Source organism: Canis aureus, chromosome 11 (assembly GCF_053574225.1).
Source record: "Canis aureus isolate CA01 chromosome 11, VMU_Caureus_v.1.0, whole genome shotgun sequence".
In the NCBI taxonomy this organism is placed as follows: Eukaryota; Metazoa; Chordata; class Mammalia; order Carnivora; family Canidae; genus Canis; species Canis aureus.
Genome location: NC_135621.1, coordinates 71,661,679 through 71,677,333, shown reverse-complemented (window position 1 = coordinate 71,677,333; position 15,655 = coordinate 71,661,679). Strand labels below are relative to the sequence as shown.

The 15,655-nt window shown below is 41.9% G+C and overlaps 1 protein-coding gene and 1 long non-coding RNA gene across 8 annotated transcripts in view; one reads left to right on the top strand and one right to left on the bottom strand.

Moving 5' to 3' along the window:
• Positions 1 to 15,655, top strand: part of C11H2orf42 (chromosome 11 C2orf42 homolog) — a 27,680-nt gene extending 12,025 nt beyond the window's left edge. For 6 of the 7 annotated variants that reach the window (XM_077915789.1, XM_077915794.1, XM_077915791.1 and 3 more), the window contains exons 4-10: positions 10 to 120; positions 2,516 to 2,620; positions 5,481 to 5,585; positions 8,101 to 8,208; positions 9,646 to 9,746; positions 11,126 to 11,288; positions 14,968 to 15,655. In XM_077915789.1, the coding sequence (XP_077771915.1) occupies positions 10 to 120; positions 2,516 to 2,620; positions 5,481 to 5,585; positions 8,101 to 8,208; positions 9,646 to 9,746; positions 11,126 to 11,288; positions 14,968 to 15,176 (902 nt within the window). In that variant the 3' untranslated portion in view covers positions 15,177 to 15,655. The remainder of the gene's footprint in view (positions 1 to 9; positions 121 to 2,515; positions 2,621 to 5,480; positions 5,586 to 8,100; positions 8,209 to 9,645; positions 9,747 to 11,125; positions 11,289 to 14,967) is intronic. The other variant, XM_077915795.1, reaches the window with a different exon arrangement.
• LOC144324369 (uncharacterized) lies at positions 10,221 to 11,477 on the bottom strand. Its single transcript, XR_013389930.1, has 2 exons — positions 11,099 to 11,477; positions 10,221 to 10,983 (listed from the first exon to the last, which is right to left on the bottom strand). It is a non-coding gene; the product is annotated as an uncharacterized LOC144324369 (long non-coding RNA).

The window sequence follows — 15,655 nt, the reverse complement described above, 5'->3', positions numbered from 1 at the left end:
GTATTTCAGGTCTTAAAGAGGTGATTGTGCCCCAGTTAGGTTGCCATTCAGAATCAACAGTATCAGCCTGTGAGTCTCCTGCCTCTAAGCCAAAGAAGAGGAAAAAGGACGAACTACCTGGTAAGAAGCTGTTCGGTTTGTTTGTTTGATGCTGTTGCCTTTAGAGATTGTCTTACTATGTATTATGTGTTTCACTGAATCTTAGAAAATACAGAAATAATGTTTCTTAATGTTTCTTTCCTGAAAAAAGTTTTATCCTCTATTGATGATTCTTTGTAGAGCTAAGGTTTGGTTCTTTTGGCCAAGTATAAGGTCCAACCAGACTCTACCTTTATTATATCGTATGTGTTGTTTATCCCTTAAACATTTGGACTAACCCGACCCCTCAGTCTGGTTTAGGACAGTGTCAGGAAGGTTTCATCCATAGAGTGTTTTTTTAAAATGTGTGACAATGGTTAATTGTATTTTACAAACTAATTTAAGACTGTAGTTTCTTAACTTCATTTTCAATATGTGGCACATGTATATTTTTTTTTTTACTGCAAGTGTACTAGTGTCAGTTAAGTAGTCAGATAAGTCAGTATGAAAATACTGTAAATAAGTAAATTAGTAAATAAGTAAATTAGAAAATACTGCAAATAAGTAAATTAGTAAATTTACTAATTATAGTAAATAAGTGTTAAAAGGCCTAGACTCTAAACAAAAGAGAAAAATAATCCAGTTCACACATGTAGAGTAGCAACCTTTTTGTGGGTAGAGTATTTGTAGAGGTGGGTCAGATGGTCACACACAGGAGTTTTGGTGCGAGGATGTTAGAGAAAGATGAAGAAACAAAGTGACACGGGGATTTGTTTTTAAGGAGTAATTCTGACAATCTAGAGCAGAGATTGTTGTTAAATGTTTACTTATTTATGTTTTCCCAAGAAAAGAAAGTTCTTATCCTTAGTCCTAATTGTAAATAATTTTTTTAAAAAAAAGATTTGTTTTAGAGAGAGAGAGCACACACTCACCCACAGAGGGGCAGAAGGAGAAGGAAAGAAGCAGACTCCCCACTGAGCGTGGAGCCAGCAGCAGGGCTTGTCACAACCGAGACCATGACCGGAGCTGAAACCAAGAGTGGGATGCTTAACCGACTGAGCCACCCAGGCACCCCTCTAAATATTTTATAAGAAAATATAATCCTTTCTTTTTTTTTTTAAAGATTTTGTTTATTTATTCATAGAGACAGAGAGAGAGAGAGAGGCAGAGACACAGGCAGAGGGAGAAGCAGGCTCCATGCAGAGAGCCTGACGTGGGACTCGATCCAGGGTCTCCAGGATCACGCCCTGGGCCGCAGGCGGCACTAAACCGCTGCGCCACCGGGGCTGCCCTAATCCTTTCTTTTTAAAGAGTTTATTTATTTATTCATCAGAGACACAGAGAGAGGCAGAGACATAGGCTCCATAGAAGGAGAAGCAGGCTCCATGCAGGGAGCCTGATACGGGACTCGATCCCAGGACCCCGAGGTCATGACTTGAGCCAAAAGCAGACAGACGCTTAACCACTGAGCCAGCAGGCTCCCCAAGAAAATAATCCTGGATACAGGAAAAGCATTTTGTTCACAGGTGTTCATTTTACAGTTATTTGTAACTGGCCAACCACTAGGGATAATTCAATAAACCTTGATAAAGTGACTTGATCACTTTATCAGGCAACCATTAAAAACAACTATAAAGAATTATAAAAATTATTGTAAAGAATTATTATAGGGCACCTGGGTGGCTCAGTCAGTTTAGCATCCAGTTCTTGGTTTTGGCTCAGGTGGTGATCTCAGGGCCCTGGGATCGAGCTCCCTGTGAGGCTTTGCACTTGGCTCAGAGTCTCGTGGAGATTCTCTCTCCTTCTCCCTCTACCCCTCCCCCTGCTCTTGCACAAGTATGTGTACACACACACTCTAAAATAAATAAAAGAATTATTATAAAGAAATGTTTAGATAACTCAGGTAAAATACAGAATGCTCCATTAAATTTGATTTTTGTACAAACAATGAATTTTAGTATGTCCCATGTAACATTTGGAACATACTTAGGCTAAAAAAACTATTCATTTATTTGAAATTCAGATTTTTTTTTTTTTTTTGCTAAATTTGGCAATCCTGACACAATCACAGTTACTTAAAATCACAAAACCAGCAAAATCAACTGTTTTCGCATGCACGCACACACATCCACACAATAGTTTACCAGAAAATTGATAGTGATTTTGAGGTGGGGATAGTGATTGAGAGGTGAGGAGCAGTGGGTGAATATTTTTTTCTTCTTTTCACTTCTAGGCCCCCAACCCACACCCCAATTTCCTGTAAAGAGCATATAAAACTGAAAATGTTATGTATAAAGCCTAGTGCTAATTCCTTCTAGAAACTGATGCTTAGAAATTAACAAAGACTTTTTATGTTTTAGACTGTTCAGAACTCGATATTGAATTGATTTCTATTCTGCAAAAATACTATTAAACACCGTAATGATTTGTGGTTTAGGTGCACAGACGAACAGTTCACTACTGCCTCAGGATGCAGTGAGCAGTAATCTAAGGAAAAGTGGCCTGAAAAAACCTGTGGTTGCTTCTTCATTAAAAAGGCAGGGTGAGTTTGCCTTCCCCAGGGTAGGTTAAAGAGGTGGGAAATCATCCTAAAGAGGCCCAAAGCAATATAATCAAAAGAAATGTTGCATGTTATCCCCCAAAGAATGCCGGGATAAACACTAGCAGGCATTGAGGCTGAGGTCTGTGCTGTTCCACTGATTTAAAATCCTACTCGAAATCAAACTGTATCTTTTATTTATTTATTTTTTTCAAACTGTATCTTTTAAATAACAAATGCAGCAAAAATGACTTCATGTTTCCACAGCACACATATCTGTAGGATATCTTCCTTTTGTTGCTTATAGCCTACATGCTATACCAACTCAGTATGAGCCTGAACGGTGAGGAAGAAACAGATTTTAGAACTATGCAGTGATAAATATTTGTTGAGAAAGACTAATATAATCTGTTCTCCAAAGTCATGGAAGTTTGGGGGCACCTGACTGGCTCCGTCGGTACAGTATGGGACTCTTGATCTCTTGATCATGGGGTTGTAAGTTTGAGCCCCACGTTGGACACAGAGATTACTTTAAAAAATAATAAATGGATAATATCAAAGTCAACATGTGTTAAATTTATCACATTCTGAACTTATAAGACAAAATGACTTAATTTGAACATAATATATATTTACTTCTCAGAATAACTAAGCTTGTACATTTGGGGATCAACATTTTCTTAACTCTCAGATATTATAGCTGGGTGATTAAAAACCAGCTTTCAGGGATCCCTGGGTGGCGCAGCGGTTTAGCGCCTGCCTTTGGCCCAGGGCACGATCCTGGAGACCCGGGATCAAATCCCACGTCAGGCTCCCGGTGCATGGAGCCTGCTTCTCCCTCTGCCTGTGTCTCTGCCTCTCTCTCTCTGTGACTATCATAAATAAATAAATAAATAAATGATTAAAAAAAAAAATACCAGCTTTCATCAAGGTGCCTGGGTGGTTCAGTCGGTTGGGAATTTGCCTTCAGCTCAGGTCATGATCCCAAAGTCCTGGGATGGAGGAGTCTTGAGTCCCTGCTTCTCCCTCTCCCTCTGCTGTTCCCTGCTTGTGCACATGCTCAGTCTCTCTCTCTCTCTCTCTCTCTCTCAAATAAATAAATAAGATCGTAAAACAAATGAACAAACAACTAGATATTAAGATCAAATCTTTTTTTTTTTTAATTTTTATTTATTTATGATAGTCACAGAGAAAGAGAGAGAGAGAGAGAGGCAGAGACATAGGCAGAGGGAGAAGCAGGCTCCATGCGCCGGGACCCCGACGTGGGATTCAATCCCAGGTCTCCAGGATCGCGCCTTGGGCCAAAGGCAGGCGCTAAACCACTGTGCCACCCAGGGATCCCCTAAGATCAAATCTTAACTAACCAATTAACTAAGAACTTACACATTCCAGGAATAAACGTTTTTGGAATGGCAGGGAATGTAATAAAAAATATCAGGTAGAAGACATTTTTAAAATATCTAATTTATTTACTTGAGATAGATAGCGAGCATGAGTAGGGGGAGGGACAGAGTGAGAGGAAGAGGGTTAAGCAGACTCCCCCCGCCCAGCGGAGACCCTGGAGTGGGCTCCATCCCAGGATGCTGAGACCATGACCTGAGCTGAAGTCAGAAGCTTAACCCATTGAGCCATCCAGGCACCCCAGTTAGAATATTTTTTTAAAGGTTTTTATTTATTTATTCATGAGAGACACAGAGAGAGAGAGAGGCAGAGACACAGGCAGAGGGAGAAGCAGGCTCCATGCAGGGAGCCCGACGTGGGACTCGATCCCGGGACCCCAGGAACACGCCCTGAGCCAAAGGCAGGCGCTCAACTGCTGAGCCACCCAGGCGTCCCTAGAGCGTGTAACTCTTGATCTCAGGGTTGTGAATTCAAGCCCCATGTCAGATGCAGAGATAACTTAAAAATACAATCTTTAGAAGATGCCTGGGTAGTGTAGTCAGTTAACTGTCCGACTCTTGGTTTCAGCTCAGGCCCTGATCTTTAAGTTGTACGATCAAGCCCCACCTTGGGCTCTGCACTTAGTGTGGAGTCGGCTTGAGGCTTGCTCTCCCTCCCCCCTCCCCTCTGCTCATGCTCTCTCTGTCATAAATAAGTAAATCTTAAAAAGAAAAAATTAAAATGAAACCTCTGAAATAAAGTATTTGAAAAAAGTCAACTGCAAATTGAAGAAAGGCCTTATTTAATGGCTGCTTTAAAGATAATGATGCCATAGCTACTATTCATTTGAAACTAAAATTTTCATTAGGTAAATGTATATAGTGATAATTTGAATGAAGAGCTATTTTATTCTATTTTATTTTTTCTTTGCACCAAAGGAACTGATGAAAATTTGTTAAAAATATTCTAACTGCGAGATGCCCGGGTGGCTCAGTGGTTTAGCGCCGCCTAAACCTAAATAAAATCTTTAAATTTTTTTTTTTTCATTTATTTATGATAGTCACACAGAGAGAGAGAGAGGCAGAGACATAGGCAGAGGGAGAAGCAGGCTCCATGCATCGGGAGCCTGACGTGGGACTCGATCCCGGGTCTCCAGGATCGCGCCCTGGGCCAAAGGCAGGCGCTAAACCGCTGCGCCACCCAGGGATCCCTAAATAAAATCTTTAAAAAAATTACTATGGTTAATAATCTTAAACACATTAGCATTTCCACAGCTTTTCCCTTCTTTTTTTCCAAATGGATTCTTAAAAAAAAAAAAATCCTAGAATCTTCCATTTCACTTATTGTATCTAAATTTCTTTGAATTTCAACTTGTTGCTCTTTTCCATACAAAATGCTCAGCTTTTTCAAACTCCAGGTAATTGTTGTTTCTGTTAAAAAAAAGATAAAAGTCACTGAAAAGTTTTTTGTTTGTTTTTCCTAGCCTGTGGTCAACTGTTAGATGAGGCACAAGTGACCTTATCCTTCCAAGACTGGCTGGCTAGTGTCACAGAACGCATCCATCAAACCATGCACTACCAGTTTGATGGTAAGTACTGGTCACCCGACTTGGCTATTGCTGAAAGGAGGAGAAATCAAAGTAATTGTGTTATAAATGTATTCGTTTTTTGTTTTTGTTTTTTTTAAGATTTTATTTATTTATTCATGATAGGGCAGGGGGCAGAGACACAGGCAGAGGGAGAAGCAGGCTCCATCCCGGGAGCCTAACATGGGACTCGATCCCAGGATCCCAGGATCACGTCCTGGGCCAAGGGCAGGTGCTAAACCGCTGAGCCACCCAGGGATCCCCCTGTTTGTTTGTTTGTTTGTTTATTGAGTTTATTTCTAGCAGTTAGCGTATATGCTATATTAGTTTCAGGTGTACAGTGTAGCAATTCAGCGATTCCACACATGCCCAGAGCTCATCACAGGTGTTCTTCTTAATCCCATCCCCTATTTCCCCCATCCCCTCGCCCCCTCCTCTCTGGTAACCATCTGTTTGTTCTCTAGAGTTGAGAGACTGGTTCTTGGTTTGTCTTTTTTTTTCACCGCTTTGCTCCACTGTTTTGTTTCTTAAATCCCATATGTGAGTGAAGTCATAGGGTATTTGTCTTCTCTCACTGACTTATTTTGCTTAGCATTATGCTCTCCAGCTCCATCCATGTCATTGCAAATCGTAGTTCTATTCTGGGTTTTTTTGTTTGTTTGTTTGTTTTAAGATTTATTTATTTAATTTAGGGAGAGAGTGAGAGAGAGAGCAGAGGAGAGGGGCAGAGAGGGACAGAATCTTAAACAGATACCCCAGTATGTGTGGATCCCGACAGGAGGCTCAGTCTCAGGACCCCAAGATTGTGACCTGAGTTAAAAACACCTGTTGGACACTCAACTGACTGAGCAACCCAGATACCCCTAGGAGTCACTCTTGATGTTATATCTAGGCAGGTAGTGGTTCTGGATGTTTCCCCTATTGGGGCCAGCATCTTGGGCAGTGTTTTTGTTTGTTTGTTTTTGTTTTGTTTTGTTTTTTGTTTTTTTAAGATTTATCCATTTATTGTAGTGGGGGTTGGGAGCAGAGGGGCAGAAGCAAAGAGAATCCCAAGTAGACTCCCTGCTAAGTGCGGAGCCCGATTTGGGGCTTGATCCCACGACCCTGAGATCACAACCTTGCCAAAACCAAGAGCCAGACACCCAACCAATGCAGCCACCTACATGCCCTGTTTTAAGTAAGCTCTATACCCAATGTGGAGCTTGAACTCATGACTTCAAGATCAGGAGTTACATGCCCTGCCACCTGGGCCAGCCAGGCCCCCTTCTCTTAGATAATTTTTAAGGAAAAATCTGAACTCTTCTGAACCCTCCCCTAAACACTCTTTCTCCTGACATTTTGCTGACCCTAGTGTTTTGCAAATTTCTTTAAGGTGTTTGTTAAGTATTTTCAGACATTTTGCCTGCTTTGAGATCATCTTCAGAGAGAAAGGCCAATGCTTATTGGATAAACAGTGTCCTGACTTTGGGGTCTGTGGCACTCATGGCCCAGACCATCTGAGTGGGAGCTTGTGGTTACTTTGCTTGGACATGAATGCATGTAGCAAATGCCTGGGGGCGCTGGACAGGATTGAATCAAGTTTACCTTCTCAACTCAGCATCATTGTTCTTATCTCATTTCATATACTCTTTAAAGGGAAAATTCTGGGCTGTGGTGGTGTTTATGAAACTGGGAATTTGGAAAGTTATCTTTGGGAGCACCTGGGTGGCTCAGTGGTTAAGTATCTACCTTCAGCTCAGGTCGTGATCCCGGGGTTCCGGGATCGAGTCCCACATCGGGCTCCCTGCATGGAGCCTGCTTCTCCCTCTGCCTGTGTCTCTGCCTGTCTCTCTCTCTCTATGTCTCTCATGAATAAATAAATAAATAATGTTATTTTGTTTTTTAAGATTTTATTTATTTATTCATGAGAGACATAGGAGGGGGGGCAGAGACACAGGCAGAGGGAGAAGCAGGCTCCATGCAGGGAGCCTGACATGGGACTCAATCCCGGGTCTCCAGGATCACGGCCTGGGCTGAAGCCTGCACTAAACCGCTGAGCCACCAGGCTGCCCAAGTAAATTCTTTTTTTTTTAAAAAAAAAAAAGAAAAGTGGGATCCCTGGGTGGCGCAGCGGTTTGGCGCCTGCCTTTGGCCCGGGGCGTGATCCTGGAGACCCGGGATCGAATCCCACGTCGGGCTCCCTGCATGGAGCCTGGTTCTCCCTCTGCCTGTGTCTCTGCCTCTCTCTCTCTCTCTCTCTCTGCCTCTCATGAATAAATAAAATCTTTAAAAAAAAAAAAGAAAGAAAAGAAAAGTTATCTTTGGTGGACGACAAGGGTCTGCGAGGGATCAAGAGTAGGGCAGGTGACAGTGCTTGACTCATAAAGGCCAATCAAAACCGCCTTTTTGTCTCGGTATAAAGCAGCCTAAGTGACATTTGTAGTTATTACTGCCACCCAATTCCATTTCTTCCACTTCTCCCTACGTGTCAGAAAGCCCACTGAGTTTCTCTAAGTGAGTTTCTTCTTATTTGCTGTAGGCAAACCAGAGCCACTGGTGTTTCACATTCCTCAGACCTTTTTTGAAGCCCTGCAACAAAGAATATCTATAGGAAGTGCAAAGAAACGGCTTCCCAACTCCACCACAGGTATGGGATTTTTCCCTTTGGAATTAGTGATAGATGTCTTGACCTTAAAGAATTATGTTTAGAAAAACAGTGTGGAATTTTCAGGATTAGGACTTCAAGTCACATGCTCAGAGCATGAAGATATAGCCAGTCGGCTCTTAGAGTAATGATCACCCTCCTCCAAGGCCCCATACTTACTCCAGTAAGAGGTAATAGAAAGATTCAGAAAGCCCCAACTTTGTATAAGAACAGTGAAGTGCAGTAAGAGTGCCCACCAAGAAGTTTGATATTTTTTAGATATTTTTACCCATTTCAACAAAAGCATCATTTGGGCTGGCCTCTTGGGAGCATATTATAGTATGTATCAAAAACAGAAACTTGTTTTTCATGATTCCCTATTTTTGATGGATGATTTTATTTTTAGAGTAATTCTTAGGCTTGAAACCCTTTATAATTATATTATTATGGTGCACAGTTCTTGGTTTTCTATTACATCTTCTACTAGAAATTTCAAGATACTTCTTAGGTAGTGTAAGGAAATAAGGGAGAGAAAAAGAGGAAGAAAGGACGGCTCAGTGGTAAGTAGCCTAAGAGGAGCTACAGCTGGGAATCAATGCTATTTCTTTAGTTAATAGTTATTTGATGATATAATAGGATTGTTTGAGGTTTAAATGTATCTCTGAGTAGTACAAGCTGTGAATCACTGTTTAGGGCCTTAAACATATTTGTCATCACAGCTTATCTGAGGCAGCGTTGATCCTTTTTTTTCTTTTAAGATTTTATTTATTTATTCATGAGAGACATAGAGAAAGAGAGGCAGAGACCCAGGCAGAGGGAGAAGCAGGCTCCGTGCAGGGAGCCCGACGCAGGACTCGATCCCGGGTCTCCAGGATCACGCCCTGGGCCGAAGGTGGCGCTAAACTCCTGAGCCACCGGGGCTGCCCTATTCTTTCTTTTACATTAAACTTTAGGCCTCCTAATACATTAACTTTAACCCAGATCTCTGCTATTTTTGCCAGCCCTTTGGTGAAACCCCTTTATAATCCTGTAGGCAAGGTAGTAGATTGGCAACCATGCTAATGGGCTTAAACTCCGTGTAATCCTTTTAAGAATTATAATTTGACCTCTGATGTAACTAAAGTTGTAAGAGGTCGTAAGAAGCTATTTTATAATGGAGTCCTGTGTGTATGGTTGTACCAAGCAAAGAAGTAAGTTTCTAAGGTACAAAAATAAAGAGCATCTCAAGCATCAGAAACTTTAGTTAGTAGAAATCCATATCATTTATTACATTTCACCAAACCTATTATAGATTTGCCTCTAGAATTTCTTTTTAAAAGTGCTGAGATTCTGAAGGACAGGATAGCACTGCACTGAGCCCTCTAGAAACTGGATAACAAATACATTGAAAGAGAATGCTATGTTTTGGTAGTCTAATCTTGTTCCCTTTTTACATTGAAGCTTTTGTTCGGAAAGATGCCTTGCCACTGGGAACCTTTTCCAAGTATACCTGGCATATCACTAATATCCTGCAAGTTAAACAAATCTTAGATACCCCAGAGGTAAGAGGGTATTTCTACAATAGTAGGAGGGCAAAGAGGGGAAGAGAGAGAAGCAAGTGCAGGAAGTCTGTTCGTACCAGTTTTCTGAGTCCTTGAGTTATAGACACCAAAGGGAATTCTTTCTTTCATACTAAGAGATTATTCAGAAATACTTACTGCTGTGTGGTTCTGTGATTTTAATGGCTTTTCCCTAGTGCTTGAAAAAGTATCTTAAATTGGAGTATCCTTTTTCTTTGCCTTTGGGATCAGAAAACAGATCACTTTTCTCATGAATTAAATAATGAACCCCTTCTAGCTATGGTGAGCCCTAGATTAACTGACAGTAAGCTTAAAAGTATATAAATAATTTGAGATGATACACTATTCGTGAAGTCGGTGAACTCAGCACAATTAAATGCTTCTCCGCAAACTGCAACGTAGTTCTCATTAGAGAAATGACCCCTAATTAGTTTGCATTCTTTTTTGCAAGGGAAATACTAGACAGTTTTAAACCTTATATTTTTCAACCGGATCCTGAAAATTGGAGGTTTTTCCCTTCTTACAATAAAAGAATATTGTAGAAAACTCAGCATAGTGTGATTTGATACGTTAAGATGAGCTTAAGTGCAAGGCATTTGTTACTTTCAGAAAAAGAAAAAGCTATTTGGTAGCTGTGGAACTTACATGTGAACCCTAGAAAAGGCCTGTGTTAGCACTAAAGACACTTGAGGAGCTTCTTTAAATATCAGACGTCACAGAGACAGCTTCTGGCCTGGAGCAAGTGTTCAGGGTGGGACCGTTAAGTGAGGGAAGGGGCTGATACTAGGAACCCTAGAATGTTGGTCTGCGGGGCACTACGACTGCATCCCCTCATTCAGACTTACAGCCATGCATTGGTAGGAGCTGTGTGTTGCGGATGAGAAACAGGCTGTGAGCAGCTCACCCTGCTGTTCAGTGGCAAAGACCAGCTCCAGTTGTGTCTGGCTCAGTCCCAAGGACAGCGTGAAGCATACAAGTGTGAGGTCAGCTGTAGGCGCGGTCAGTGGAGTCTTTAGGACGGTGATGCTAGCAGAGCGGCCGGGGATGGAATGAAGCTGGTCTGAGAGCAAGTCTCTGCCCGCAGCCCTCACGTAGCCATGAAGACATTAGGGCTTCAGTTCATCTACACTTTGGCTGGGGTTCAAATTAAAGTTCCAGAGGAAAAATGAAAGCCATGAGCGATGTAAAGGAGAAAAGGCAGATGTGTTGACAGCATTGACTTGAAAATACAAGAGGAAGTTTTAGTTAATTAGAGTGTACTTAACAAAAAAGAGTAAGTGAAAGATCTTGTTGTCATCCAAATATTTGTCTACTTTGAGTTTTCCCTTTCTCACCTTTCTTGGTGTTGTCTCCATGTCCAGATGCCCTTGGAAATCACTCGGAGTTTTATCCAGAACCGGGATGGGACGTATGAGCTGTTTAAATGCCCTAAAGTAGAAGTAGAGAGCATAGCAGAAACCTATGGTCGTATAGAAAAGCAACCCGTGCTGCGACCCTTAGAACTAAAAACTTTTCTCAAAGTTGGTAAGTGAATTGTGTTTTCGATAGCACATCTTCCTTGAAGAGTTAGCTGTGTGCACTGCACTGTCCTAGACTTTGGATCTTGACCGTAAACAAAGCAGACACATTCATTCATCTTGGACAGGCCACCATGGAATAAAGTGTTAATAAAAATAAAGTGTTAATAAAGTGTTCTGTTTCTTTTGAAACAGTACTTTCTTTTTTTTTTTTTTTTTTTTTTTTTTTTTTTTTTTTTTTAATTTTTATTTACTTATGATAGTCACAGAGAGAGAGAGAGAGGCAGAGACACAGGCAGAGGGAGAAGCAGGCTCCATGCACCGGGAGCCCGATGTGGGATTCGATCCCGGGTCTCCAGGATCACGCCCTGGGCCAAAGGCAGGCGCCAAACCGCTGCGCCACCCAGGGATCCCTGAAACAGTACTTTCAAAACAAAATTACCAGGGCGCCTGGGGGGCTCAGTTGGTTAGGCGTCTGACTCTTGATTTCAGCTCAGGTCATGAGATTGGGCCCCGATGTTGGGCTCTCTGCTGGGTGTGGAGCCTGCTTGGGATTCTCTGTCTCCCTCCGTCCCTCCTCACACTTCTGCTTGCACACAGGCGCTCTCTTTCTCTCTCTCTCTCCAAAAAATTAATTAATTAATTAATTAGAATCACAGAGGGCATCTAGCTGGCTCATTTGGTGGAGCACATGACTTGATCTCAGAGTTGTAACTTTGAGCCCCATGTTGGGTGTAAAGCTTGTAACATATATTCATCATAGAGAAAGCATAGATTTCATTGTAAAGCATAAAGGAGAAAAATCAACCACCTATAATCCCATGCACCGGGGAAGACATCATTGCTAAGACTCTGGTATATACCCTTTCAGACTCTCTTCTGTGCCTGAAGAGTTTATAAAACATGAGATCATACTTTTTTTTTTTTTTAGGATTTTATTTATCTGATAGCACAAGCAGGGGGAGCAGCACGCCTAGGGAGAAGCTAACTCCCCACTGAGCAATGAGCCCAACACAGGGCTCGATCCCAGGACCCTGGGATCGTGACCTGAACCAAAGGCAGACGCTTAACCCACTGAGGGTTCCCGGGTGCCCCAGGATCATACTTTTTTTTGACATAAAAATATATCATGGACAGCTTTCCATGTCTATCTTCAACATTATTTTTTTAACTTTTTTTGTTATAAAACATATATAATATAAACATTTTTTTAAAGTGTGTATCTGGTTTTCAGGCATTAAGTACATTTACATTGTACAACCATCAATCACCTCCCTCCATCTCTAAAACTTTTTTTCTTCCTCCACTGAAACTGTACCAATTGAACAGTAACTCCCTAGTCTTACCCTGCCCCTGGCCCCAGGCCACCACCATTCTACTTCCTGTACCTCATGTAGGTGGAATCACACAGGATTTGTCTTTTCTCTGACTGGCTTATTTCACGCAGCATAACACTGCATGTGTCATTTCTTTCCTTTTTTTTTTTTTTTTTTTTAAGGCAAGCACTATACTCAGCATGGGGCTTGAACTCAGGAACCCGAGATCGGGATTCACACACCTTACTGACTGAGCCAGCCAGGTGCCCCATAGTTTTGAAGGCTCTACTGTTTTATTTTTAACTCTGCTAGTGTTTTATATGTTTTCTTTTTTTTTTAATTTTTATTTATTTATGATAGTCACACAGAGAGCGAGAGAGAGGCAGAGACACAGGCAGAGGGAGAAGCAGGCTCCATGCACCAGGAGCCCGACGTGGGATTTGATCCCGGGTCTCCAGGATCACGCCCTGGGCCAAAGGCAGACGCCAGACCGCTGCACCACCCAGGGATCCCGTTTTATATGTTTTCAAAAGCATTCTTTAGCCTGAGTTTTTCATGTTTAAATCCTTGATTCTCTGGATTTACTTTTTTTGAATAAAGATTTATTTATATAAGAGGGAGAGAGAGAGAGAGAAACAGAGCAGGGATAGGGGCAGAGGGAAACAGAGACAAGTAGACTCCGCACTGAGTGGGAAGCCTGATATGGGGCTCGATCCCAGAACCCTGAGATCAGGGTTTGAGCTGAAATCAAGAGTCAGATGCTCAACCAACTGAGTCACCCAGGCACTCTTGGAATTTATTTTGATATAAGGTGTAAGATATGATTCTGAGGTATACCATTTATTATAAGAAACTCTTGTATTTCTTTTACTAATTAGAAATGCCACCTTGGGGGCGCCTGGCTGGCTTAGTTGGTAGAACTTGCAACCCGTGATCTTGGGGTTGTGAGTTCAAGTCCGATGCTGGGTGTAGAGATTACTTAAATAAACTTTTTTTTTTTTTATGGTGAAAAAATTTATATTTAGATTTATGGCTGGCTGGACTCAAGTTTAGATCATCCCAATCTGTTCAAGGTGTTGACCTTGGCCATATCATTGAGCTTCTTCACAGCGTGTTTGATCTGGTGCTTATTGGCCTTGACGTCCACAGTGAACACAAGTGTGTTGTTGTCTTCTATTTTCTTCATGGCTGACTCCGTAATTAAGGGGAACTTGATGGTATAGTGATCAAGCTTGTTTCTCCTGGGGGCGCTCTTTCGAGGATATTTGGGCTGCCTTCGGAGACGCAGGGTCTTGGGTCGTTTGAATGTAGGTGACGTGCGGATCTTCTTTTTTTTTGTGACTGTGCACACCTTTCAGCACCGCTTTCTTAGCTTTCAAAGCCTTTGCTTTGGCTTCGGCTTTTGGAGGGGCAGGGGCTTCCTTCTTCGGCTTCGGCGCCATATTCGTGAAAAGTTAAATAAACTTAAAAAAATAAAAATGCCACCTTAGGGCAGCCTGGTGACTCAGCAGTTTAGCACAGCCTTCAGCCCAGGGTGTGATCCTGGAGTCCTGGGATTGAGTCCTACGTCGGGCTCCCTGCATGGAGCCTGCTTCTCCCTCTGCCTGTGTCTCTGCCTCTCTCTCTCTCTCTCTGTCTCTCATGAATAAATAAGTCTTAAAAAAAAAGAAATGCCACCTTAACCTTATACTAAATTCCTGTCTCTAAGTGTGTGTTCACTTAGGATCTTTCTGTTTTGTTCTTTTCATCTGCCGAGACCTATGCCAGTACCACATGCCTTTGGTTATCATGGATTTATAATATGTTTAGAACCATATAGGTTTTTTCTTTAAAGATTTTATATATTTATCCATGAGAGACCCAGAGAGAGGGAGGCAGAGACACTCCACAGGGAGCCCAATGTGGGACTTGATCCCAGGACCCCGGGGTCATGCCCTGAGCCAAAGCAGATGCTTAACCACTGAGCAACCTAGGCGTCCCAGAACCATGTAGAATTTAATTCTGTTTCTTTCAGGTTTCCTTGAAACTTGACCTTTTCTTGCTAGTCTCCCTTTTAATCTCATTCAGCTATCTCTTCTTCTCAATCTGGGCTCTCCTTAGCATTCTTTTGGCTGTTTTACCAGAAAGACTAGGTCTTATTTCATTTGGAGCTGCCAGACAGTTCCCTGAAATCTTCTTTTGGGTAGATAGATCAGTAATTGCTTTTCCCTTCCCTTGATTCTTCTTGTTTTTCCCTTTGTTTCTCTCTTATTTTAATTTTTAATTTTTAAAAATTTTTTCCTTCCTGAACACAGTAACACTGGCCTGCCTCAAGTTTTGGAATGGTACTAATCATTGTTTTTGTTTTGTTTTTTTGTTTTTGGTCTTCAGGCAATACTTCCCCAGATCAAAAGGAGCCAACACCTTTCATCATTGAGTGGATCCCAGATATCCTTCCTCAATCCAAGATTGGTGAGCTGCGCATTAAATTTGAGTATGGTCACCACCGGAATGGGCACGTGGCGGAGTACCAAGACCAGCGGCCGCCGCTGGACCAGCCCTTGGAACTGGCCCCTCTGACCACCATCACTTTCCCTTGAGGCAAAACAAAACAGTCTTTTGCTGCTAAATTTGCACATCCCCACCCCTTGACAATTTTAAGTACTAGTTAGGCATTTAGATGGCCCTGCTCCTTAGTGAACTGCTCTTAGCTAAGATGCAATTTCTCAGAGCATTCAAGTGGTTTCTGTTGAAGAAGAACTCTTCTTGTAAATGGCCTTTTTGGTGCTGCTGTGTATAGTCTTCATCATAAATTGGGTGATATTCCTGGCTAGAAGTTTTAAAGGAACTAAAAGGAAACCAGCTCACTTTCCTTCTGAAAGGACTCCCGTTTAGAGTTTGCTTCAACCTTTTTCTAATGCTCTAAGAAGTTAGCAGCACTCCGCCTTAACACCAACAGTGTTGGAAGTTAATAATACCCTGGTTGGGGCAGAATGTTAAGGACCATCCTGACCGTTCCAGTCATGCCCTTTTATTCTGTTCTCAAATAAAGCACAGTGTCACTAGTTTTTCCAAAGTA